This window comes from Lytechinus variegatus, chromosome 9 (genome assembly GCF_018143015.1).
Source record: "Lytechinus variegatus isolate NC3 chromosome 9, Lvar_3.0, whole genome shotgun sequence".
NCBI lineage: Eukaryota > Metazoa > Echinodermata > Echinoidea > Temnopleuroida > Toxopneustidae > Lytechinus > Lytechinus variegatus.
The window spans coordinates 20,094,881-20,119,150 of record NC_054748.1 but is presented as its reverse complement, the minus strand read 5'-3'; the positions used below and the strand labels follow the sequence as shown (position 1 = coordinate 20,119,150).

Genomic DNA, 24,270 nt, shown 5'->3' with positions numbered 1-24,270 from the left:
TATTTTACATGCGATTTTGATGAAATCTTCAGCATTATGCTTGTCTTGTTTTTTTTATTGATTTGAATCAACATTTGTCTGAAGTGGACTTGACCTTTAACAGTTTTGATGAAAATTGATAAACGCAAATATTTGTTATTGCTCCCCATTTTTAAAGCTCTCAAAATATCACAGGGGTGTTTAGATGGGTACATACTATTAACAGAGTATTATGCTTATTATGCCTTATAATCAAACGAAGAATATAATATTTTGCTGTAAAACATCTTAATTGTTTATCTTTACATCTTTATAGAGCATGACATTTTTGTGAATCGTATACTTGTTATTCTGTCATCAGCATTGTGTGTATTGTGTACTGTATTATTCAAGAAAGTGCATTCAAGAACCGAAGTTGTACAACAACTTTGAAAAGGTGTACTCATACTTTATTTTCGCATAACATTATATTATAGATTATTTCTAATTGTTTGTGATTATCATATTGGACCAAAATCTTCGAGGTGCTAAGATTACTTGTCATAGTTATGATAGTGAATATTTTATAATCATTAATATGCTTAGAAACTTAATTGGTTTCATTTCATTTTTCAACAATAAAGGGGTGTTTAAGTATTCATGTATACATATAACTGCGCTTCGCGCCTTTTAGATTGTCCTAAATCAAGCCTTCAAATTTTTATTTAATCTTAAAGATATAACTCAACTTGTAACAATGTCTCAGAGCGTCACAGTGTTGTCAAATAATAAAAAAAATATTAACAGTTGTGGAAAGTCTTATTTTGTGCCCTAAAGAGTACCGAAGTGATGACGTCACAATTTTTATTTTGCACTTCAGCATGTTTTATACCATACCTCTGCAGGGCATGATGAAAACACACACTACCAAAATTTGGTGGGTATTGGTCTATTGGGGCCTTAGAGATGACCTTATGGGTACATAATTAGTCCCATTAAAGTTAATGTATTATTGGCTTGGTTCCAAACATTTAAAACCAGGCCAATAATACATTGATTTAAATGGAGCTAATTGTGTATTTATGAAGTCATATCTATGGCCCCCATCAACCGAATCCACCAAATTTTGGTATTGGATGTATTTCATCATACTCTACCAAATTATGGTATCAAAAACGCTGACATACAAAATGGGAAAATTGATGATGTCATAATTCGGTACTCTGTTTCATCTCTCGTTTTGAATTACCCTTGATAAAACCTTTAATAATTATTTAATCTTTAAGAATCAAGCTCACTGAAATTGGCAACTATGCTCTGTGGTATTACAATGCTTTAAAAAATAAATGATATTAATATAGATCAGTCTTGTCTTGTGTCCTATTTTGTCCCTCCTTTTTTAAATAATTCTTGATGAAAGTTTTAAAGATTTTTTAATCTTTAAAGATCAAGCTCACTTAAAATTGGCCCAAAAACCTCGTCGCGTTACAATGCTGTCAAAAATGAATATTAATAAATCAGTTGCTAATTATGTTTGTGTGCTATTCAAGTCTTGAAATCGTTATTGATAAAGTTCAAGAATTAGTTTTTAAGGATCAAGCTCACTAAAATTGACAACAAAACCTCGTCGAGTTACAATGCTGTCACTGTGCAACAAGACGATGGCTGAGGAGTATTTTACCACGATGGAGAAACTAAATTTCCTTGTTCCACAAAGTTTTGAAATTGAAGTTGATGATCCATCTTCCTTCTCCTCAAATACCTGCAGAAAAAATAGGAAGGAAAATTCATGAAGTTTATTTCATTTTGACAGTTTTAATAAACACATCATCTGGCCAGCGTTTCATGAAAGGACTTGTCGGACTTTTTATCCGACAAGTTCTGTTTTATCTGACAGTTACCATAGTAACACTGCCTCTCAGCCAATCAAAATCAAGGAAAGATGTCAGATCTGACAACCTGCCGGACAAAAATCTTGATGAAACGGTCCCCAGGAATCTGGGGCCCGTTGCAGAAAGAGTTGCGTTTAAACGCAAGACAAGAAATCAATCGCAAGTCCAAAATGCGCACTGTTGATTGATTAAAATTGAGATCGATTTTAGAGTTGTAATTGATTGCAACTCTTTCTGCAACGGGCCCCTGAACATACACTGCAAAAGGGACAATTTCCTAACCAACGTTAGTATTCAATGGAACATACGAAACAGTCGGTCAAAAGTTTGGAATTGCATGCGATTATTACTGATGGTTGGAATTTCTACTAACTGTTGATCAAAACCCTAAAGAAAAATGAAAGGAAGAAAATTTGAAAAAAATATATATACCAAGACTGTGACAGATTGTTAAAAATTTGACACTCTTGAAACAAAACAGTCAAATTGACTAGACCAGTAATCAGCTGGGAGCAACTGATATGGCAATCACTGATATTCACATTTCTGACATAATTTTATTCTAGTCAGAAATAACTCTGTTCTAGTAAAATACGACTAGAAAAATAGTCAAATATGGCAAGCTGACCCTATCAAGTGGTCATTTTTAACTGATTTTTTTTTTAGAGTGGACCAACATGACCAAGTGGTCACAATTTTTATCCACCTATCGTTCCTAAAAAAAAATTGTTCTATGAAATTGCAGTAGAAACCTATTGTTACTTGCACGAATACGACATGGGAAATGTTTACATTTTAAAAGCTCAAGTCATCACAAACCCGGAGTTATATATGAAATTATATTGAAATTATTAGAACATCACCGGCATTTGCCAATATTTTGTTTAAAAAGAGTGAAAACACAAAATAATCATACATATCGTCCGGGTAATTTGCTTGGTGAAATGGTGTATTTGATACTTTATTGTTTGAGAGGGGCAATATATAGGCCTAGCCTGATGACCATGCGACCCTTTTTCCATAATTGCATATTGTATCTTCTTTTTCTACCTCTATTTTCGCCTTTTTTCAATTTCTTGAAAGATTATAGATAGTAGTAACCCATGCGGCGCTGCCTCGTGTTAGCTTATATTAGAATGACATCTTCATCTAAAAAAAATAATTTTACCTCTACATAATCGAAGATGCATTCAGGAGACGATTCGAAGTCAAAGCTTTCGAAAGTCAGATCAATCCAGTAACCCGGATTAACTTGAATCCGGGTCATGCAGTTAACGCTTGTCGGATAGTAACCGGGATGATTGGGTGAAGCGAACGACCCCTGCGATGCAACGATCGTCCCATTGCATGAGGCTGTTTTAAAGTGAAAGCAGTGAATAAAATCCATTAATACTTCAACCCTTACACTTTTTAATAAATATACACATCAACAACAATTTTTATACAATGCTTTTTACTAAACATAACCTATAAAGCCTTGGTTCCACTGCACTTACGGATGCAGAGAGGATCATAATGGAAAAGAATCTTGCCAACCCTTGGAAGGCGTTATGTATCTGTTGTGTACACTTTGCACATGTGTTTATACGCTCTATATCCATCGAGCATCCATCCACTGTGACTTTGTTGTTCGCCCATTTTGTCCATTGTCTGGAACGGATGAAAACGAATGGAGCCACCCCGAAGTTTTGCTTGTCTGCTGGATTCGTTATGAATACCTTTCGTGTCCGTGTGGGAACAGGCCTTTTAAACAGTAAACTTTTTGAACAACCATACTTGAAAATGAATCTTTGTTCTGTAAGATTTTACACACCTAGAGAACTACTGTAAGGTTCGTATAGTAACCATCATTGTATAAAAACAATTAAATAGCGTTTAACTGTGTACATGCAAAACGTAAAAATTACCAAATTGTGATTTGCCCTTCCAACTTTAAAAATCGTTCATCTGTGGCCTCGCCAGCTTTAAGTCACAATTGATTATTTCTAATGTTAATTTTTCTTTGTACATAGTGTGTAACTGATGGTTATTAAAGCTAAATGATAGTAGTTGCAGTAAACAGTAATTTCGTGAGAATGTCTGTAAAACCAAGGTTAAGTATGACTTTATCATCGTGGATCTAGATCTGGTACAGTTACATAAACCGAACTTTGTGAAAATCATAAAATCTAAGCTGAAATACGATCACACAGAAGATCGCTAACACAGATAGGGACACGTGGGACAGTGTATTAACATGCCGGAATAAAGACCAGACGGAAGTGACCGAATCCGCGCTTATTTTGCTTATTTCTCAGCAATTACACAATTTCTTCCAGAATCCTTTGGCACATATTTTTAATTCATACAGACACTTGGGTGGTCATTATATTAGATTATGTAAAAAGTCATTTTGAGATCGTTACCAAAACTTGAATTTACCTTTAATAATGACCGAAGAATAAGTTGATATAACATTGAAATCTTTATAAGTACAAATCAATCTACGGCGTATAGAAGAACGGCTTTTACAACAATCTCATTAACAGTCCTATTTCTCATGAAAATAAAATCCAGAAATCTTTCAATATATTTTCGACATTAAGTACCTCCTCACCTTTTCCGCCGTCAGTACAAACTGGTGCATTACACGGTTCTTCAAGCATCGGCTTATCCTCGCTATCACACGTCTCATACGGTAGGATCTCCGTCAATCCAGGCGTGTTCTCCCGGACACAATACGCCTGACGGACCCTCACTTCTGTGACACCGCAAGACACTGAACAGTCGCCCCACTCTCCCACCTCCAATCTACAACCCAAATGATGATGATGATAAGAATAATTATGATAGTAATAATAATAATGACGATAATAATAATAATGATAATAATAAAATAATTAAAAATTTCAACCAATAGTTTTGAGACTTCAAGAACAGATCAAGAATTCCTTTAAAGGAGAATGAAACCAATGGAACAAGATAGCTTGTGTGAAAACAGAAAAATCAAAGAAACAGATCAACAGAAGTTTGAGAAAAATCGGACAAATAATGAGAAAGTTATGAGCATTTGAATATTGTGATCACTAATGCTATGGAGATAGCAAATTGGCAATGCGACAAAGATGTGTGATGTCACTTGTGAACAATTCTCCCAATTACTTTAGTATATATTTCACTTGAATTGCTTATTTTATCACATCTATCCATAGATCATGTGTTCATTCTACATGAGGGCACGTAATACATATTTTTTAGAATACATCATGGATAGAAAGTTTGTATCATCATAAGAAAAAGCAAAAAGAGACATTTTGAGTGTATTTTATAGTCCACCAAAGGGAAAGTTGTTCATCAGTGACATCACACTTCCTTGTCGCATTGCCAATGGGAGGATCTCCATAGCATTAGTGATTGCAATATTCAAATGCTCATAACTTTCTCATTATTTGTCAGATTTTTCTCAAACTTTCTTTATTCTTATTCTTTGATTTTTCTGTTTCTACACAAGCCTATTTGTTCCAAAGGTTTCATTCCCCTTTAAAGACGGAGCGCATACTAATTAGCCTAAAGTTCCCCTTTTTTAACAGATTGGTGTATGACTCAAATAATACCATTTCATTATTTTTTTGACAAGCTACACAAAACGTTTCATCTTTATGTAAAATGACTACGGAAAAATAAATTTGTTACTACAAATGATTTCAATATGAATGAATGGGCACTTTAAAGAAGTATGAATAATAATGAGTCAAATAAATAAAAGCGAACCAATCATATGTAAACAAAATATTTCACCTGTACGGGCAGTCGAACTCGTTGCACGGCTCTGGTATTAGATCAGGTTTCTTGAGATGCAGGCAATGGTAAGGTTCGACAGATCTAATATCAATTATTCCATTTGATTCTAGTTGCTTGCAGATTACTTCAGGTGTGTGTATTCCTGTGACATGTATGGATAACGGTTTTTATTAGAAGGGTGACTTTTGATATCCCTAAAAATCAATAATTTAGTCATTATTGTACAACCACCATACCAGCGCCCTATCTTCATCATGAATTTAAAACCACATGATAGCCAGTAAGCTTGCCTCCATGACCATCGATCATCATCATTATCATCATCACCGAGTCACCACACCACCATCATCACTACTAATATCATCATCATCATCACTACCAATATCATCATCATCACAGCGCCACCACCACCATTATCACTACCATTTCATCATCATCATCCTCCTCATCATCATATCATCATCATAATCATCCTCATCATCAATTCCATTATCATCATCATCATCATCATCACCACCACCATCACCATTATTATCATCGTCGTCGTCATCATCATCTTCATCATTAAAACAGTATCACTACCAACAGAACCAACATAATAATCCTCATCATCACAACCACCACCACAATCACAACCATCAACATTATCATCAACATCATCATCACCATCATCATCATCAGTATCATCACCATCATCATCATCATCATCACCATCATCATCACCATCATCAACATCATCATCATCACCACCACCACCACCAGAATCAGAAAGACATTACGAATACAAATCTTACCGAAGCCACATGTCTTGCTGCATGGTGTACTGACGACATTCCACCGATATACTGGTCTTTCTTTGATCGGTTTGAAGAAAACCCATCTCACCTCCGAACCTCTATCATCATCTTCTACCACATCGCCTGAAAATGGCGAAACCTGTATTTTCATTTGGACAATAAAATGACGCATTACTAGGGAATATCCGCCGGGTATTTTCATTATTGTACTTATGCATATTACACTGTTAGAAAATTCATCCTTAAAATAAAAGAAGTTCCTGCAGCAGAGTCTCGAGAACACCTGTAATCTTACCAGATTGCGTAATCTTACAGAAAATTGGTATTTGTTGTATGGAAGTTTGGAACCTTACTGATTTCCTTAAAGAAAATACCCTTTTCCCCTTTTTAAACACACCAGGGGCCCGTTGCAGAAAGAGTTGCAATCGATCGCAACTCTAAAAATCATGCGTAACTTGATTTTCAACCAATCAACAGCGCGCATTTGGGACTTGCGTTTGATATTTTGACTTGCGTTTAAACGCAACTCTTTCTGCAACAGGCCCCTGTTCTGTTAAATTGCAGGTTTAAATTCCTGTTTGAACTAACAGAATGATTCTGTTGTTGCTTTCTGCTAAATTGTCTTTTTTTCTGTAAAATCAGGGTTTTTTTTAAGAGTACATATCTGCTTACTTTGCAGTATCGAAAGACAACAATGACCTATCAAGCACAGATTATATGTTCACTTTGTTTTGGGGCGGTTTTTGTTTTATCGCATTTGTGTAATGGGAGCGTTGTATAAGTTTACAATTCAGGTATGCCAAATATTGACGCCATTCGTGAGGAAATCTGTAATTCTATTCAACGTTTGTTTTCTTTGTCAAACTTTCTCAAACTTTTAAGAGGAATCCACAAATATTTGCAGCCAGTCAAGGTCTCACTCTCGAGTTTGCACGATATTGTAAATTATTTGAGTAGATAATCATTTCTTTACGTTCATAAATGTACGTGTAATGGGTTATTAAAGTTAATTAGTAAAGTACAACGGAAGGAGATGATGAATCGAATGAAAGATAGAAAAGATGGATAACATGATCACGTATGATTATGACAGGTAAATTTTTATGATCATATAGCATACTCACTTGTATAGTCAAATTTGAGCGTATATGTCCTCTGATTTGGATGCTTTCCACCTCTCGGCCAACGTATGAAATGACGTCATCGCCCATCGAGTATGCGCGGGACTTTCCCCTTTCTCCCTCACCGCCGAACACGTATTGGCCATGTGACATCAAGGCTTAAAAAAAATTAAACAAACTCATTGGATTTTTTTTCATTAATTCGTCCATTTCTCTCTTAAAGATGAAGATAGACATTGGCTTTTAAGATTTTTTTGTGAAATAAGTTGTTTGCTATCGGGATGGGGGATGATGAAAATGCGGTGACAAGACATTTGCTCCCGCAATTGCTCCAGGCTTAATTTCGTCTAACTAATACCCCTTTCATAAACCCAATTATGCGGCTAATAGCAGCATAATTTGGTCGTAAAATTGGAGGAGGACCAGAGTTATCCGCATTATTTTGATGCTGCTATTATCCGCATAATAGCAGCATCGGGACGAGATTTTGAGTTTGTGAACGCATTTCCAAATAATGCGGATAATTGCCATGGTGCGGTCACAAGGTCACCCTTTTCCAACACAACCGCATCGGAGGGGGCGTGTCCAGTTGTCAAGACGATTATCCGCCTTTTTCAGGACGGGCGCTCGTAAAAATAATGCGGCTTATTTTCGGAGTTTGTGAACGCAATTTTTATTGAATTATCCGAATTACTCTTAGGCGGCTAATTGGAGGATTGGTTTATGAAAAGGGTATGAGGGTTTAGGTTGCAATAGGGTTTCACGTCAGGGTTGAGTTTAGGGTAGGGTATAGTGTTTAGTACAGGGTTGATAGCAGAGCAATCACTGTCACCGGAGCAAGTGTCATGTGACCTTACGAATCGGTGTGCGGTAAGAGTTTAGAGTCACGAAATGAAACCGCGAGTCATACGGACTGCACAAAAAGATGCACATGAAAAAAGTTTTTTTTTAAACATGTCGGAATACCTCACCCAAATGACAACCTCCACACAAGAGTGTAATATTGATGAAAGTCGAACCAACCGGGACCTCTAAAACAGTTGTATAATCTGGAGGAAAAGAGAGAATAAAAGATTTGATTTTAATACACAGCAATTGAAATTTTAAAATTGAATGTCTAATCTCTACTATCAGGTCACTCGAGGACAACTCAATCGCCCGGAGAGTTGTCCGCCTGTGGGCTGTCCTAAAATCGATTTTATTGAAACTTAATGCTATCACTCTCATCTTAAAAGGGTGTGAATTTAAGTCAAAAGTCCATTTCTTGAGCAAGGTGATCAAACTTGTTAAAAATAAACTTGAGCGAAATATGTACATCAGCGCATCTCTACAGTACTCTGATGGGAGGGAGGGGGGGGGGGGGGGGGATGACCGATGTTAAAAGTTTAATACTTATTTTGGTGAATAGTTATACGACTAGATCATATCTGTATTCATTCATTATTCTTTCTTTTATTCCCTTATCAAAGAGCAGTCGACCCCGCCTACTATTTATCGCGGACTTTTTAGCACATGAATAGTTCCATGGAAAATTCAAAGGGCCTGTATAGCACTATAGTTTGAGGAATAATTACTGCGGAATGATTACCGTTAGATGGTAGAATGCGTTTGGTTCCAGTTTGTAATTCGCATGTTGAGTTATCTCCATCACAAACGCCACAAGAATCAAACCGTCGATTCGAATCTTTCACCAGGTCACATCCAAAATACTGCAATGAGATAGAAGCATCATATTCATCATCGTCGTCATCGTTGACATCGTCATTATATCTATCATAACATCATCAAAACCATTGTCATCATGATTCATGGTCGTCGTCAAGATCATGGGCATCGTCATTGTTGGTTTCATCAGAATCATCACCACCAACATCATCATCGATATCATTATGATGACCTCCATGATCATTGTCGTTTTCATCATGACCACCACCACCATCGCAATAGTCGATATCATCATCTTCATCGTCAACATCAACACTATCATGCAATGAGTGCATGGATGATGGTGATGATAATGATGGTTATGATGATGATGGTTGTGGTGATGATGATGATGATGATGATGATAATGATGATGATGATAATGATGATGTTGATGATGATGATGATGATGATGATGATGATGATGATAATGATGATGATAATGATGATGATGATGATGATGATGATGATGATGATGATGATAATGATGATGATAATGATGATGAGTGATTGTGATGATGGTAATGATGATGGTGGTGGTGGTGTTGATAGCGATGATGATGACGATGATACCGATGATGATGAGGAGGAGGAGGAAGCTGATGGTGATGATAATAATGATAACTTGATGAAAGGAACGACCACATGTTTTCCTACGTTGAATAAAGAACAAAATAAAATAAACTGCCCACCTCGCATTCTCCATCAACACACATTGCCGTGTATTCTCCTATAGGATGAACCCCATCGCATCGAGTACCATCTATGAAGCGACCAAACTTGACTACTTTCTTGAGATCATAAGACACACAGCTATGCTTGCAGAAATCATCCCCAGATATTCCTGCATACCAAGATATAAATAATAATAATAATGATGATGATGATGATGATGATGATGATGATAATAATAATAATAATAACATTCAGAATGCAGCTATTTTGGGTGCAACCAGATTGATAAGAAAGACTCTCGGATATTAGTAGTGTAAAGTTCTTAGTTGCACTAGAAACTACTTGGTGCTTTTTGATAGAGTAAAATTATTAAAGGAAAAATACTGACTTGATCCTGTTTAGAGGAATAATGATAACAATAATAGTAATAATAATAATGATAATAATAATGAAAATGATAATAATGATAATAATACATCATTATTGATATTTGCCAAGGTTAGCCATTTCAACTATTTACCCAGCGGGCCCACATGACATATCATTATCATTCTCCATCCAAACGCTTAACAAGAAGGCCGAATAACTTTGACTGTTTGAAATGACTCGGCCATGCAGCGATCAAACCCATGAGATCCCATTCATCGAAAAGACAAAATAGATAGATAATATCCCAGGGTGGCATTAGCAAACAGACTAAATGAAACATTGATTGAATTTTGATAAAAATGCCCCCCCCCCCTCTCATTTTAGAGAGAATATAATCAATGCTCGCGAACGAAACCGACTCCAAACCGACCGATGGTTTGGTAATAACGTAATAGCTTTGATCGGTCTGGAGTCGGTTTCGTTGGTGTGACTGTAACCGAAACCGACTACAAACCGACCGATGGTATGTCATTGGTAATAACGTAATAGCTTTGATCGGTCTGGAGTCGGTTTCGTTGGTGTGACTGTAACCGAAACCGACTCCAAACCGATCGATGGTATGTCATTGGTAGATGAGGTCGGACTGGAGTCAGATTCGCAAGTTGGTCTGTAGCATAAAGGCCACCGCACACCTTACGACTGTTCGCGATCCGATTTTGGAACAAATCGCATTTTGCCCATTTTCTGAAAATGTGAATGAAACATTTCATTTTATTTATGGTTAAAACTTGTTGAAAGAATACTGATATAACTATTTTGAAAGATTTCAAGCCTTTATTTCGGAGTAAAGGCCAAATTGGTTTCAAATCGTAGCCAATCGTACGACTGCTATGACGTCATTACGACTAGATATCAAATTTGCTTTTATTCTGAGAAGGATGATAGCATAGTCACAGATTTGAACATATGTATCCGCACGAGGATTTAGCACATTACACATTAAGATATTCCAAATCTCAATGTTAGCATCGAATTCTACAATTTTTTTATTCTGAAATCGGGTCGCAGACCAATCGTAAGGTGTGCGGTCGCCTTAAGGCATTAGTAACAAAATGGCTAACTCACGACTTCTATCCGTATAAGGCACCCATGATGTGAGTTGATCCTTGTAAGGAATTCGGTTCCTTGATTCGCACTGTTCTTCTGAAAACCGGTACTGGGAATATCCGGGACAGTCCTCAGAACAAAGTTAAAGTATAATGGATCATAAATATCAACTGCAATTTTTATATTTTACCATTCAATCTTTGAAATATCTCGCACTGTAAAATCTTTAATTTGCAATTACGGATGAATCCGAAACTATATTATTCGGGGAGCGTCTGATATGAACTCCGTCTTATCGGTTATCCGACGCATTTGGCATCATCTGACGGTTACCATAGTACAGGCCAGACATCCGTGGTTGTTTGCTTTCACAATCACGAAAAGTAATCAGAATTGACATGTCATACTACAAATAATAATGAAACTCTTGCCATAACATTATTGATTTGAGAAAACAAAATATTAATCTAACTTTGAATTTGTCAGAGATGCATTTTTCCTTTTTTTTAGACTTGCATGCTCAAGTTTTCAAAAAATGAAATTATAGAGAACAAAGTGCTGATGTCATTGTCAATTTACAAGCTTCTGTTACGAGAATAGTGCCATGTGATTGGATGAGAGTACTCTTGTCACCAGAATTAAAATAATGTTACCGAAAATGCAAGTTTTAGAAAAGCAGTGCATAAGCTATCTTCATAAGATATGAACTTGTTTTGAGAGAGAAAAAAAGTAAAAACAAAGAACGTAGAGGGCGTACATGAAAACGAATCATAATTATAACCCTGGACCAAAACATGAATATATACGAGGAAACTGAATAAAGAATGTGGAAAACTTACAAACACATTGCATGCTTCTATCTGAATGTCTTCACCCTGGCAGTGGGATCCACCAAAAGATGGGCTGATGGAGAAAACAACACTTCAAATAAAAATCGATAATAACTAGGCTTTGATTTCATCACTTTGTAGCTAAAAATTAACATTATTTTAAGGGGGAGTCTGGGGTTTCAAGCGCTTGCTCGTGTAAAGTAAAATGTGCGACCTGTACTTAATGACGTATTTCATTCATGTGAATCTGGTTTTGCGATGTATTCATTTTGAACCCTGAATATAACTGAATCTCAAGTTTTATATACAACAGAGCTACTTCCAAACTTATGAAGAAAAATGTAAATAAAAACTTAAAAATTAAGATAATCTTAGTTTAAGAAGTCTGGTTAACAGTCAGCACAATGCCGGGGCAAAATGCCATCTAAAATTTACTATTCTATGGGGGGGCTGAAAATATATAGAATTTTTGGTAAAATGAATTCTAAAATTATTCTCAAATGAAGGCCTGCTTCTCAATACCATTTATATATGAGAGAAGAGAATGGACAAAAACGAAGAAAATGACAGAGAAAGGTTGGGTCATATACATAAATCATCTCACGTGGGACTATTGCAGTGTCGACGTTTTCTTCGGATCCCTCCGCCACAGGTTCGGGAGCAATCGGAGAACATCGGCTCCCATTCGGACCACTGTCCGTGTATTGGTTCAGGACCTTCGGCTCCGTAAGAAACACACTCCCCTCCAATGCACCACTGGAGATGTTCAAAATAATTTCGCGGAAAATGTCCAATTGATTAAGATGTTGTTAAATTGTTACTTTTTTTAAGGTTTGCTTCGGTACTATTACTTTGATATTTTTCAAACACATAAAGATACTACTAAAGTCTATTTTTGCATAAAAAAGGGACATGCCTGACATGATCACAACAACTGAAAATAAGTATAGTTATATTAGAAATGAGATACACGGCAAAAGTGATGATAATGACAATAAACATGATTATTATGATAATGTTGATGATAATAATATTAATGACAGGCCTAATAATAGCAATTATGATAGAAAATCGATGAATATTTATGAAAATGATTAGTAATAAAAATGTTACGAAAAATATATTTTGTGAAAACAATAAGATCAAAATGATCGCTGGTGTGGTTTACGGTACACCATCTGGAGTGTTGTAGAACAGTGGATAGAAGAGAAGAAAGGAGGGAGTGAAGACACTCCTGAAGATGGACAGTCAACCTGTCCGAAACGTCGAGTCTCTACTACTCATCATCTCTACTCGCCGACTCAAGCCAGCATCTCCTAATCAGCTCTACTACTCAAGCTGTTCTTAACTCATCAATCTCTTCTGGTTTACAGTCCTTTTCAGGACTATTTTCAAGAAAGAATACTCTACTCTCAAATCTCCACTTTCTCGCCTATCCATTTCTTCTCTTCTTCTATCCACTGTTTCTGTAACACTTCACATGGTGTACCGTAAACCACATCAGCGATTGTATATGCCACCATGCAAACCTTTAAACAAGATCAAAATGATACAAAAGTAGTGGTTTTGAAACGAAGGAAGGACAAATGTAATACTAAAATTGACAATAAAGACAATAATAAGCGTGTCGTAGAAGATGATGATGATTAATGATAGTACTAGTTCCAAGCAATATTATACAGTGACGGACCGTGACCCGAAGGACACAAAGCTTGGGGGGGGCACTGTATTGTTTGTGAACAACGCTGTGCCCCTCCAATGCTTTGTATCCTACGGCTCACGGTCCGTCACTGATATTATACCTTTCCTTCATCGCATTCCGTGCCGTCAGCCGGAGGAGCTCGATTGGTGCTACATATTTGCTTTTCACTATTCATTCTAAGACACCATAGCTTTTCACAGTCACTCTGCAAAAATGAATAATAATAATAAAAAAAAGAAAACAACATTGCGTCAAAGCCTGCTTGGAAGCCTAAATGGGGGTGGCGCAGTTTAGTGGTTATGACTCTCGCCTTTCAGTCTGAGGGACGTGGGTTCGATTCCCAGCCATGGCATGTTTTCCTTCAGCAAGACATTTACCCACATTGTGCTGCACTAAACCCAGGTGAGGTGAATGGGTACTCGGTAGGATTCCTCGAATGCTTGAGCACCTAGGTAGCCGAGCTAAAACCGGAAAAAAATAATAGAAGAGGCAACCCTGGGTAAATATACCGTAATTATTATTATTGTTATTACTATTATTATTATTATTATTTTTATCATTATTAGTAATATTATCATCATTTTCATTAATATTATCATTATTAATATTATCATTATAATTCTTCTTCTTATTATCATTATCATTATTATTAATATTATTTACATTTTTCATCTCACTTATACTAGCATATACCCATTCTATACAAGGACTGATTTGAATGGATTTCTAACACATTCACTGCAAAAACATGGGGGTGTTTGCCGGTGTTAATACTGAAGTTATTTTACACCAATGTAATTTATGGTGTTCGTTAAACACACATGTGGGTACTTTTACACTCTGTGGTGATATGTTCAGCAAAATAATACCAGGGTGTCATTAACACCTCAGGGTTTAGCCCTCTATAGGGACATCAACTGGTGTCTTTAAGTTTTAACACGCAACTTTTTAGAGCGAATTATTCTAGTCAATTCAATTTCTTTATCCTGCTATGTAATGCAAGCTTACGTAATATCTTGCTTTGAAATCTGCCTATCATAATGAAAGAAATGAAAAGTCATTTGACCAAAATCGTCCATGAAATAACTACGAACTGGTCAATTTTCTACCATTTTCACACTATCGCTTTTCAACGGCTGTAAGCTAACTAATACCTGTCTGTGTGAACACGCCCCACTGCTGTCTGCATAGAGGAATCTACATTGTTCATTTCGGTGAAAGAGTTGACCGGGTCGCCAACCCCGATAGAGGGAAAGGTTCTTATTCATATCCGGTTCGTCGTTAAGACAATGTGATATTGGCGATCTGTAAAAAAAAGGGATTAAGAGGAGACTTATGACGACTTCATAGATAACCGATTAAGTCAAAATTAGGGACCTGTTCATAAAAACTGTCTTTAAACAAACTTTGCAATAACAGTTTAAAGCTACTGAAATCCTTCGATTTGATTGGCTGGTTGACTTTTTGTTGCTTGTCATTTTTTTTTCGTGGATGAAATGTCTTCATTTTTTTGTTGAAAACCTTGCGGTGCTCTCGCAGGTATGTTTGTGGTGCACTGTTTTCTTTTTCTTTCTTTCTTTCTTTTCTTTTTTTCTTTCATAGAAGGATTTTATTAAAAATCAAACACGAAAGCAATTCAATTTACAGAAAAATCACGAGGCGAACATGTTTACAACAACTATGCAAGCGTACTATTACCTAATGAAAAAACAAAATAATATGTCTTTGACTGAGAACCCTTTTAATTTGACAATAGCGTTTCAATACATTCTTAAAAGAAATAAAACACAACCGATCGATTGTGTATAGTGTATTGTGACCCTCTTACCTCAGAAATGAATTTAGATATCCCACACTGCACCGCGACCAAGTGTAAGCACCGGGTCCCGATGACGTCACAGAAGCCATGATGTGACCCGAGGTCAGGCAGCGATTTCCGGCACCATCGTGTTCCATACCCAGACTGAAAGAGACACGCATAGGTAAGGTACGGAATACGGATTAAGATCGACGCGATAGAAAATGATGATGGTGATGATGATGACGATGATGATGATGGTAATGATGGTGATGATGATGGTGGTGGTGGTAGTGAGGGTGATGATGATGGTGATGATGATGATGAAAATTAAAATGATGATGATTATTATAATAACGATGATGATGATGGTGAATTAAATTATGATGATCATGATGGTGGTGATGATAATGATGATGATGATGGTTGTGGTGGTGGTGGTGGTGATAGTGATGATGTTGGTTGGTGGTGGCGATGATGGTGATGATGATGATGATGGTGATAATGATGGTAATGATGGTGATGATGATGATGATGGTTGTGGTGGTGGCGATGGTGGTGATGATGATGATGATGATGATGATGGTGATAATGATGGTAATGATGGTGATAATGATGGTGATGATGATGGTGATGATGATGGTGATGATGATGGTGATGATGATGGTGATGATGATGGTGATAATGATGGTGATGATGATGGTGATGATGATGGTGATGATGATTGATGATGATTATGACAATTAAGATGTAGAGTATTATAATGAAAGTGATGATGATGGCGAATTAAATGATGATGATGATGGTGGTGGTGGTGATGATGAGGATAATGATGATGATGATGATGGTAATGATGATGAGGATAGTGATGATGATGATGATGACGATGATGATGATAACGATGATGATGATGACGATGATGATGATGATGATGGTGGTGGTGATGATGTGATGATAATGATGATGATGATAATGGTGGTCAGGGTGTATGATGATGATGATCATGATGATAATAGTGGTGATGATGGTGCAGATGTGCAGAATGACGATTGATGAATGATGATTTACAGCATCAATGGCCCGATTCATCCGTCTTTGAAATAAACATTCATTGGCGCAGACTCGATCAAAATGGCTCCATACTTACACATGCCCTATTTCATGTGCCACTGTCAGACCCGTTGCCAGTCCATTATCCTCTACAATGGCGCAGCGTCTTGACTTGACGCAAGCAGACGCAATATTGGCTAGCCCGAGGACACCACGTATAGAGGACCCTGTGATGAGGTCTTTTCTTGACAAGTCATGCCTAGAAATAAATTGTATAGAAGATTTATTTACTTTCAATTCTTCTAATGCCAATTTGTCTAATTACCAACTCGTTTACTTTCATTTGGTCTACCATCAGTTCTTCCACTATCCACAATGTCTAATTGCCATTTTATCCACTCACCATTTCGTCTAATAACCAGTTGGTCCAATAGCCACTTAGTCCATATACCTCTGGTCTAATAGGAATAGGCTAAGTGTTAATTGGGCGAAATGAATGAAATTAAAGACGATATTAGACCAGTATGGGATGAAATGGTGATTAGATGAAGTGACGATTGGACCAAATGGTTTATAGACGATATGCTGATGGATGGAGTTGCATTAGACAGAATAAAAGTAGACAATGTGATGAGTGTGATGACGAGTTGGCAAAGGACGTATTGGCAATTTACCAAAAATAATATGAGGATACAAGGCCATTGTGTACTCCGCTTATATTATACATTCGAAAAGATAATCAAAGTAAACAAGTAAATCATTGTGATCTGGCTATAAAATTCTGATCATTTGTAGGGTTATATCAGGAAATGATACATGTGCGAGCCTCCAAAACATAAAAAAAATGAAAATCAAAAGTGAAATCGACTACCACGACTACAGCTGGTCGCCACCTACTTGAATTGCATTTTGCTCCGAGCTATATCGTCTTCAAAGCTCCATATACCATATGTACTGCGAACTCGAAATTTTGAGGTACTAATACGCAACAATTATAACAAAATTTACACACAATTCATACATTGAATTTCTTTTAATGTTCTGTTCCAAATAAAGGGAATAAGCCTCACCTCGTTATCAGAGTGGCTATATCAAAATGTTGAGGATCGTGTATGTCTTCAGGATACACACGTCTCTGCCAGTCACAGAAGTTACCTAGTGATGACTGGGCATCGGGCACGATCACCGGATCTACCTGTATGGAACAGAGAGCATTCGGGTTTTCACTAGGGCCCGTATTCTGATAGCAGGCTTAACTTTAACTCGGGTTTAAAGTTGTAGTTTAAGTATGGATAGTCAATTGTTAGATAAATCACTAACAGTAGAGATATCATATTTCAGCTCATTTGGCTCTCAAATCATTCATAATTGTCTAGGAAGTATAAATAGATTATTGTCTTTATATCGATGAATCAGGAAAGAGCACAGTAAACATAAGAAACGTTCAACTTAATAAAATGTTTTGATGGTTTTGGCTTCCCATACTTAAACCACAACTTTAAACCTGAGTTCAAGTTAAACCTGACTACAGAATACGGTCCTAAGAGTCAAATTGTTTTTAAGTGAGAGAAAATCAATTTTATGACAGGTGATAGGTTTATGGATACTTCACTGTAAAAAAAAATAATAAAGTGCTAATTTAGCACTTAAAGTGCTTGTTAGTGACTGCACTTCGAATTTGAACTAGAAAATCAGCACTGGTAGTGGGATGCAGTCACTATATACAAGCACTGAAAGTGCTAAATTAGCACTTCATTTTTTACAGTGTTAAACTTGATGTTAGATATCTCTTATCTAGAGAAGATATGAACTTGTTGTTATTTGGATAAGGTTTCACAAAGGTGTTCATAAAGGTAGGAACGACTTTGCCAATGACTGGAATAGACATATATTGTGAGCTCAAGGATTTTTCCTCACATTATTTCACACAACCCATTTAACCCAAAAGGGATGACAATAATAATAATAATAATAATGACAATAATGATAATGATGATGATAAAATAATTATAATGATGATAACATTACTAAAGATATTGATTCCAACAATGATAATAATAAAACATAATGATAGTAAAAGATTGATTATAATAAAAAAAATAATCATTATAATAATAATGATGATAATAATTATAATAACAATAATGATAATAATCATAGTAGCAATTACTATAGTAATGAAAATAGTGAAAGAATAATTATGATAAAAATGAAAATTTGATAAACGAGTGAATTAATATGAATGAATAAATAGAAGGAAATTGAATCAAAATGAAATTATCTATCTTGTATACCAATGTAGTAGGCCCTACTTGTGAAGATGAAGAAATTTAGTAGCATACCTCTTTTGCCTCTAGCACCAAACAGCGTACAACATGCAGAGAAATATTCACTGAAATTGAAGGGCTGCGAAATGTTGATGCTGCCTGATGATAAACAGAAAATTTATATATCTATTCATACTATAAAAAAATCACAAGTGGTTTAGTAAATGCAGTAGAAATAAAATTGTAGAATCTAAAAGGAGCGTAGCTCTAATAAGAAAAAATGAAAGGTAAACTCCTATATGTCCATGATGTGGGCATGCGCACATTGCCCATGAGGTTTCAAAAATAAGATAATTCAAAAGCCGCTTCTTAAACAGTCGTGAAAACACGTTTGATTTGGAAGGTTTTTTAAAGTAAACCTTTGTAGCCTACAAAAAAAATCTATATATAAAAGTAAGAATATTGAAAAAAAAAATTACAGAGTAATAAAGAGATATAGAGAAAGAGCTATAATATTGATTAAAACTTTTCGGATTTTATGGAATGAAGGAGAATAAGATGGAAAATGAAGAATGAAATATTGAAAATGAAGTAATGAAGAAGACGAATAAGAATAATATGGAGGAGAAGAAGGAAACGAAGAAGAAGAAAGGGAGGAGAGGAAGGAGGTGGAGGAAAAGGGGGGAAATAAGAAGAAGAGGGAAGGAACAAAGGTGAAGATAGAAAAATGAACAAGATTCAGAGACAATGAAAATCTAAAAATGAAAAGACTTACAATGGACATGACAGTCTTCAGGTAATTCTCCATCTCGTTGCCATGGTAATCAAACATTGTTGAATCGCTAACAATCATCATCTCAATGTATTTCCTATCACTCACTGGTAAAGACCGCTTGTTTAAATGCCTTTTTTCTTCTGATGCTGGTGCATGAGGAGAGGAAATTGTAAAAGGAAAATCAAAAGGTAGCTAGCCGAAATACATAAAACATCCAACATTAAATCAACAAATGCAAGAGGATGACTACGCATATTTTCATCCGCAGCTATATAAATTTCATGCACATTATTGTATGTACAATGCTTTGGGTATTCCCTTTAACCAGAAGCGTACAGATGGGGGCCTGGGGCTCTTGCAAGCCCCGAAGTTTTTCACGACCAACAAAAAATAGATTACCAACGTTACATAACGCCAACGGATCCAGCATTTTCCAAAAGAGGGGGCACTATCGTACAGGAAAGATTTGACAAGCAGGAAAAAGAGGTTTTTCACTACAGAATGGAGGTCTTTTAGTTCCAGGAAAAAAAATGACCAGGAAAAAAAATGACAAGCAAAAAAAAAAGGTCGTCACTTGCTAATGCATGGAATATTACCCTTAAAAATTTGTTTTTTGTCCCTCTCACAACGGGCCGGCCCGGATGTACTACCTGGATCCGCCAGTGCGTAATACCTATTCGACTACGTACCTGTATCGATTTCTCTCCCACATGTGTTAATTTCTGTGCGTTTAAATACAAAATGGGGAGGCGAGGGCGCCCCCTGCTGCTCCTGCTTGTCATAGCGTAATGCCCCAACGAGGTGATACAATCTGTCAGGAAGAGGCTTCATGAAGAAGGCCAAGTCCTTGCTTGCTACGAAGCCATTCTGTATAAAAAGAAGTACGCTATATTCATTGGTTAATCATTGAGGCAAATTATAGGTCTATACCAGTTAGAATCGGATTAAAATAAGTTAAGTAAAAATAAGAGGCGTCGATATTTGGATAAGATCCGATAATAATTTGACCAGACAATACTTTTATTTATCAATGTTCATGTATATCATCAACACATTGAGTCAGTTTGTTTTCAAATAGGGCCTACTTTGATTGTCTTTGAATATTCAGATAAATACTTACCAATAATTTTCCATTTTGTTCGCTTAAGGACACCATAGATTCAAGTTTTTCACCCCTCACGTGACCGGCATAGTATCCATGGTTACGGTGTAAACGTTGCGCTCTGAGTGACGTGTGGTTGGTGCCGTTGCCATGCCAGTGATGAAGGACGAGGTGTTCAGGAAAGACATTGTCTAGAAGATAGAAAAAATAAAAAGACCAGTGAATTGATGTAAACAGGAATACCAAGAGAGAAATAGAGAGAGAGAGAGAGAGAAGGGGGGGTCGGGGGAAGAGATCAAGGTACATATGGTACAGGGAGAAATATTTGTAACGATATTTGACTTGATTTGATTTGTTTCCACATTCCAATAACAAAAGTGTATACAAGTGTAATCATTATTTCTTAGCATAACATAACAATAAGCGAGTGACGTAATGAATAACATTTTCTGATAATAATATTGACGACAATGAGAACAATGAATTCAACAATTATAATGGTGATGGAAATGATGATGATGACAATGATGTTTTTCATAATGATAATGATCGTGAAAATTGCACAAGTTAAAAAAAAATCTACTTACTATTACCCGGCTCCAAGTCGAGCGCATATTCTTTGCCGAAAGCGTAAATAAGATAAGAACGTTCACCATCACTGTCGTGGGATTGGTGGAAGGTTTGGTCACGTGATACCCTTGCGCTATGATTCTCTATTATGATTGGCTGAATGATCTCGTACTCTGGAACTGCATAATGGAGGAATATGGACTTTCATTTATTTTATTTCCATTCCAAGATGAAAACATTCATAAATATCTATAAATCAAACGAGGCAATACTGTATTGGTGCAAGGAATATCAAAATCACGTTAAACATGTTAAATCACATACAAAAATATCTTGTTAGAAATTAACTTTGTGCCTTAAAGGCAAGAATAAAATAAAATTCACGCTTTTTGTTTCAACATGAATTATGTTTCGAATAGACAGCATATAATCTTAACCTTCTTTACAATCAGACAATAAGTGTAATTTCTGTTAATGATTATGCATCAGTATGATCTTTTAAATGGACTAAGGGAGACATTTCAGTATAATTTTCTGTCTTCATGCAGTGAAATGGGTATAACATCAATGTAGGGCCTAAGTTTTGCGTTCTTTTTCAATGTACACACCCACCCCATCCCAGCAAATTGAATCACTGTGTCTTTTCAAACAAATAAAATTTTCTTTCTCAAACAAAATTGAAAATTAGAATACATACCTTTACTATACGACTTTACTCCAAAGAAATCTACCAATTCATCTCTGGTCATGTGACGGTGTATCTAACAATAAATGGATAACAGAGCATTGTTTTATTTACCTTAATCATGCATTTCAAATCAAGAATACACTATTAACACTTTTAGAACCTTTGATTGATCCATATTTGTAACCTTTTCAAGTCATTTGGAACCGTTATTTGTTCTACAACATGTAAAGGGTACTTTCTCAGGTTCTTATACAACATGGGGTTATCCACATTGGCGGCGTAAGCCCCAAATAGGGTGGAGGGGTTCACCTGAATTTAGGGAGGGGCGCAGGAAACAAAATTGACAAGCAAAAAAAACATAAAAAAATAAAAGGTTATGAAAAGGAATTTTAGGAGGAGACCCCCCACGTGACCTCAAATTTAGGGGGAGCAGGACTCCCCCCCCCCCCGCTTCCGCTGCCTATGGTTATCCAGGGTTCTCATTTAGGGTGTTCGATTTCCTTTTTTCCTTGCAGAAAATATGACAAGCAAACAAAAAGTGTCATCGGTCAAATTCTCTGCCATTACGTCTCCGACAAGATACTCCTGGACACTAGTAGGAATGTTTTGGTTGCAGGAAGGTCGGAGTAACCAGAGGCGGCGGCACGTCAGGCCGGACAAAGGAAGTGGAGGGGCATATCTTGTCTGCCAAACAAAAGGTGCCCCTCCACTTTCATTCCGCCGCCCCTGTAAGTAACTCTGTCCAGACGGGTACTACTTCGAGTTTTCCTCCGACCAATACAGCTTACGTCTGGTTGTGATGAGATAAATATCTTTGGAATTCTAATCCATGCATGATTAGAATTTTACTCTGACCAAGGGGGTGTTTCATAAAGCTGTTCGTAAGTTAAGAGCGTAAGAGCGACTTTAAGAACGACTGGTGATCCTTTCTTGTGGTAAATGATGCATTATATTCATAGGCGATGGTTAAGCGCGTAAGAAAGGATCACCAGTCGTTCTCAAAGTCGCTCTTAACTTACGAACAGCTTTATGAAACGGCCCCCAGGATTCCACGCGTCTGAACGAGGCATACAATGACTGCACGCGATCACTGGCGGATTCAGCCATGTTTCAGGTACCTGTTATTGTTTGTGAACAACAGTCGGTCCCTCAAAACTATTGTGTCTTATCCGGCTGGTTCGGCTCTTGAATGTGATCGATTCCTTTTCGTTACAATGATCATTTCTACGACTTTGTATGCATTACGTCATGGACCTATCATGCAGTCACATTTCTCCAACGGTGCGCCGTTTTATTCATTTTTATTCAAACCGCTATTATGTAGCTGGTACAAAAAAAAAATTGTTAAAACGGCCGCCGAAAGCAAATGTGATTGCATTCATTAACCCGAACAAGATGGCTGGAGATTGCAAGTGCATGGTTTCGAAAAACAAGTGGAATAATCAAGATGGATCAAAAGTAAGTATCAATGATCTACTTACCTTGTGCCGTAATGCATCCGAAGGCCATGTCACCAGGCAGGAAACCAGATGAATCGCTATGACGAAATGACGACGCTTAATCCACAGCTTCATGGTAATTAATGATGTATTGGTTTTTATTCAAGTGACGGAGGCGTATAGTCTTAGACCAATTCGGTCTGAGTTCCGTTTATAATAACTTCTGACTGGGACTTGTATGCGTTATAAAAGAACACCACAGAGCAAGACATATGACTCGCATTCATCTTGAGACCTTTTCCGTTTCAAACACCATAAGAGCCGGTCATGGCTGTAGGCTCCAAGAAGTCCAATAATAGGGAATTTTCTCCTCCACGACTAATGACGGATTTAAGAATGTAATAAATATGTTATCCAATTGTACCCTTCACGACAAAGCACAACCAAGAGGTCTTTGTCGAATATATTGTTGAATCAAACAACAGGTTGTCCTGGAGTCTGGACAAACGAAATACTTCCAGCTTTTCGTCAGCTCCGGAACTTAGGAAGAAAGTCCCGTTCGGATTCACAACGACCTCCTAGCTGTCCATTGTGGTTTGACGGGTGTTTTGATACATTTGCTGTGTTCTTGCATTCGTCCACGTTG

The 24,270-nt window shown here is 36.7% G+C and overlaps 2 protein-coding genes across 3 annotated transcripts; both read right to left on the bottom strand.

Annotated features, from left to right (window-relative positions):
- Positions 1-48: 48 nt before the first annotated feature.
- On the bottom strand, positions 49-19,965 carry LOC121421706 (A disintegrin and metalloproteinase with thrombospondin motifs 4-like). Of its 2 annotated transcripts, XM_041616489.1 has the most exons (19): positions 19,826-19,965; positions 19,126-19,209; positions 17,854-17,978; positions 16,881-17,042; positions 15,764-15,898; positions 15,090-15,240; positions 14,036-14,140; positions 12,838-12,989; positions 12,243-12,306; positions 11,422-11,533; positions 9,945-10,096; positions 9,137-9,257; positions 8,520-8,597; positions 7,552-7,706; positions 6,425-6,566; positions 5,628-5,772; positions 4,447-4,640; positions 3,019-3,203; positions 49-1,720 (listed from the first exon to the last, which is right to left on the bottom strand). In XM_041616489.1, the coding sequence occupies exons 1-19, from the start codon at positions 19,904-19,906 to the stop codon at positions 1,547-1,549; spliced, it is 2,517 nt and encodes an 838-aa protein (XP_041472423.1). In that variant the 5' UTR covers positions 19,907-19,965; the 3' UTR covers positions 49-1,546. The 2 variants fall into 2 exon arrangements, with proteins under 2 accessions (XP_041472423.1, XP_041472424.1); XM_041616490.1 differs by lacking the exon at positions 16,881-17,042.
- A 541-nt stretch (positions 19,966-20,506) lies between these two features.
- LOC121421881 lies at positions 20,507-23,817 on the bottom strand. Its single transcript, XM_041616682.1, has 5 exons — positions 23,667-23,817; positions 22,195-22,258; positions 21,515-21,676; positions 20,946-21,118; positions 20,507-20,692 (listed from the first exon to the last, which is right to left on the bottom strand). The coding sequence occupies exons 1-5, from the start codon at positions 23,757-23,759 to the stop codon at positions 20,507-20,509; spliced, it is 678 nt and encodes a 225-aa protein (XP_041472616.1). The 5' UTR covers positions 23,760-23,817.
- Positions 23,818-24,270: the final 453 nt, after the last annotated feature.